The sequence below is a fragment of the Mandrillus leucophaeus genome, unplaced genomic scaffold (assembly GCF_000951045.1).
Source record: "Mandrillus leucophaeus isolate KB7577 unplaced genomic scaffold, Mleu.le_1.0 Scaffold246, whole genome shotgun sequence".
Taxonomy (NCBI): Eukaryota; Metazoa; Chordata; class Mammalia; order Primates; family Cercopithecidae; genus Mandrillus; species Mandrillus leucophaeus.
Window position 1 is genome coordinate 42,109 of NW_012102543.1, and position 3,733 is coordinate 45,841.

The window sequence follows — 3,733 nt, forward strand, 5'->3', positions numbered from 1 at the left end:
CAACCTCTGCCTCCTGGGTTCAAGTGATTTTCATGCCTCAGCCACCCAAGTAGCTGGGATTATGAGTGTGCAAGTCATGTAAACGACTGGCCAAATCTGTATATTTTCTAGTCACCCCCCACTCCTGAGAACTCCCAGTGATTAATGGAGTGCCTTTAAATCTAGGAATACGGTTGGGAAATAATTCTTTAATTCTTGTTAAGGCAGCCAGCACAAAGAAATTGTCAGTAAAATATGAACAGGTTGACTCGAGGTGATATACAAGGTGCTTTAGTATGAGGTACAAAACCTTCTCAAATTTGTTTGCCTTTGAGATGGCTTTATGATAAGAAGATATTTGACCACTTTGAAATCATGCCTGATGCCAAAAAAGCATGTGGTGGTGGATTTTTACGTGACACACTGTGTTCTCATCACAAGAACAAGCTGTGTACAAAAGCTAAATATGTTTGCTCTCCCCTTTGATCCCACAGATGGATATTAGTCTAATGCATGGGTTCACAAACATGCGTCCTAGAATTACCCAAGTTGCTTACTGTAAATGCAGATTCCTAGGTTTCATCAGTAAATATTCTATTTCTATAAATTTGGGATAGCGCTGATCTCCTGCATAAAGTGCAGATGATCAAGGGATCACACTTAGACAAACACAGGGTGAAGAAATCAGAAAAAAACCCAGTGATTCTGTGGTATACTATAGCCCTGATGAGAGACACTTGTAGCCTAAAAACATGGTTACAAGGCAACATGGTATAATTGCCTCAAATTAGCCACAGAATGCTGCTAAAATACATATATTGAGAAAATAAATTAACAGAAATTACTATAGATTTGATATTTAAAGTCACAGGATACAGGATTACAAAATAAGTAGTCCAGGCACAGTGGCTCATGCCTGTAGTCCCAGCACTTTGGAAGGCTGAGGTGGGTGGATCACTTGAGGTCAGGAGTTCGAGACCAACTCGGCCAACATGGTGAAACCCCATCTCTACTAAAAATACAAGAAAAATTAGCCAGGTGTGGTGGCGAGCGCCTGTAGTCCCAGCTACTTGGGAGGCTGAGGCAGGAGAATTGCTTGAACCCAGAAGGCAGAGGTTCCAATGAGCCAAGATCACATCACTGCACTGCAGCCTGGGTGACAAAGAATGTCTCAAAAAAATAAAGGATAATCTGATCCCAATTAGAATTTTTTTTTTTTTTTTTAAGTTAGAAGGCTCTACAAAAATGCTAGCACTGGTTCTCACACAGTGCTGGATTTTGGTTGATGTTAATTCCTTTTCTTTGTGTTGCTTATATTTTCCAGATGTTTTACAACATGTTTTTATTAACTTTAAACTTTTTTTTAAGGGGTATCTCTTAGGCATGTAGTAAGAAAATACATTTCTGACTTTGTGGATAATTTTACAAGAGAAAGTAGTAGATTTTACAAGAGTCATAGTTTATTATGGTGCTCACTTCAGCAGCACATGTACTAAACTGGAACGATAGATTAGCACGGCCCCTGCACAAGGATGACATACACATTCATGACGCATTCCGTATTTAAAAAATATATAGTTTATTGTGTTATTTAGCTTCTCCCAAAAGACTAGGAGATGTATATTTTCAAACACATTATAAAAACTGTACTAAAAATATTGTACTGTTCGGCCAGGCGCGGCGGCTCATGCTGGTAATCTCAGCACTTTGGGAGGCCGAGGTGGGCAGATCATGAGGTCAGGAGATCAAGATCATCCTGGCTAACATGGTGAAACCCTGTCTCTACTAAAAATACAAAAAATTTGCTGGGCATGGTGGCACGTGCCTGTAGTCTCAGCTACCTGGGAGGCTGAGGCAGGAGAATTGCTTAAATCCAGGAGTCATAGGTTGCAGAGAGCCAAGATCATGCCATTGCACTCCAGCCTGGGCGATAGAGCCAGACTCCATCTCAAAAAAAAAAAAAAAAAAAAAAAAATTGTACTGTACTGTTCAATAGTTTCTATTAATAATCCCATAAACCAGTCATTTTTCATGTTTGGCCTTGCCAAAGGGAGAATTACACTAAGCAAACAAAAAAAAAAATGAAGACCACAGAAAACAAACATATTTTCTTACTTTGTGTGTTTAAGAAAAGAAAGGGAAACCTAACAGCAATACTAGAAGGATGAAAAGAGAACTTACTCGCAATTAGCAAGCATGGACAAGGATGCATCCATCTTCTCTATAGGGGGAATCTGGGCATAAAGTTTTATCTCTTTGGCTTCAGATGGCCTCTGGCCAGTTTTCTCTTCCTATGAGAAAAATACATTTGGAAGAAATAACCCATGATTGTAATGTGGAACCAAAAGAGGCCAGAATTTCCCAAGGCTTTTCCATGTTTATTTCAAAACAATTGCTAGAATTTAGCAAACTGTTTAATAATTCTTTACCATTAGCTTATTGAAAACATTTACCTACTGACCCTGATAATCAGATTTACATGTGGCTGAATCAGATAACTATTAGGTCCCTACCAAATGAAAATGAGAAGAAAATTTTTAAAAACTTTATTTTTGTGGTATTTAAAATTTGAAAAGGACACAAACAAATGCAAAGATATCCCATATTCATGGATCAGAAGAATTAATATAATTAAAATGACCATACTTCCCAATGCAAGCTACAGATTCAATGTAATTCCTATCAAAATACCAATATCATTTTTCACAGAAATAGAAAAAAGTCCTAAAATTTATATGGAACCAAAAAAGAACACAAATAGCCCAAACAATCCTGAGCAAAAAGAACAAAATTGGATGTTATCAGACTACCTGATTTCAAAATATATTATAAGGTGAACACAACCCAAACAGCATGGTATTGGTATAAAAGCAGATACATAGACCAATAGAATGGAATGGAGAATCCAGAAATAAGTCCATGTATTTACAGCCAACTGATTTTTGACAAAGGCACCAAGAACATACATTGGGAAAAGGATACCCTCTTTAATAAATGGTGCTGGAAAAACTGGATATCCAAATGCAGATGAATGAAACTGGACCCCTTTCTCGTACCATATGCAAAAATCGACCATAATGAATTAAAGACTTAAAGGTAAGACTCAAAACTGTAAAGCCACTAGAAGAAAATACAGGGAAAACACTTCAGGACATTGGTCTAGGAGAAGATTTTATGGCTAAGTCCTCAAAAGCACAGGCAACAAAAACAAAAATAAACAATGGAACTAAAACTAAAAAGCTTCTGGGCAGGCGTGGTGGTGCACGCCTGTAATCCCAGCACTTCGAGAGGCCAAGATGGGTGGATCACCTGAGGTCAGGAGTTTAAGACCAGCCTGGCCGACATGGTGAAACACCATCTCTACTAAAAACACAAAAAAGTAGCCAGGAGTGGTGGTGCGCGCCTGTAATCCCAGCTACTTGGGAGGCTGAGGCAGGAGAATTGCTTGAACCTGGGAGGCAGAGGTTGCAGTGAGCTGAGATGATGCCACTGCACTCCATCCTGGGCAACAGAGTGAGACTCCATCTCAAAACATAAAAATAAAAATAAAAAGCTTCTGCACAGCAGAGGAAACAATCAACAGAGTGAAGAGAAAACCTGTTGAATGGGAGAAAATATTTGCGAACCATTCATCTGACAAGTGAACTCAACACAATAGTAAAATGACAAACAGGCACAGTGGCTCATGCCTGTAACACCAGCAATTTGGGAGGCCAAAGAAGGAGGATTGCTTGAGCCCAAGAGTTGGAAACCA

The 3,733-nt window shown here is 38.9% G+C and overlaps 1 protein-coding gene across 1 annotated transcript in view; it reads right to left on the reverse strand.

Moving 5' to 3' along the window:
* The window catches only part of DNAL1 (dynein, axonemal, light chain 1), a 42,121-nt gene extending 39,847 nt beyond the window's left edge, over positions 1-2,274 (reverse strand). Inside the window, exon 1 of the mRNA XM_011983147.1 lies at positions 2,161-2,274. Within this exon, the coding sequence (XP_011838537.1) occupies positions 2,161-2,195 (35 nt within the window). The 5' untranslated portion in view covers positions 2,196-2,274. The remainder of the gene's footprint in view (positions 1-2,160) is intronic.
* Between the last annotated feature and the right edge of the window lie 1,459 nt (positions 2,275-3,733).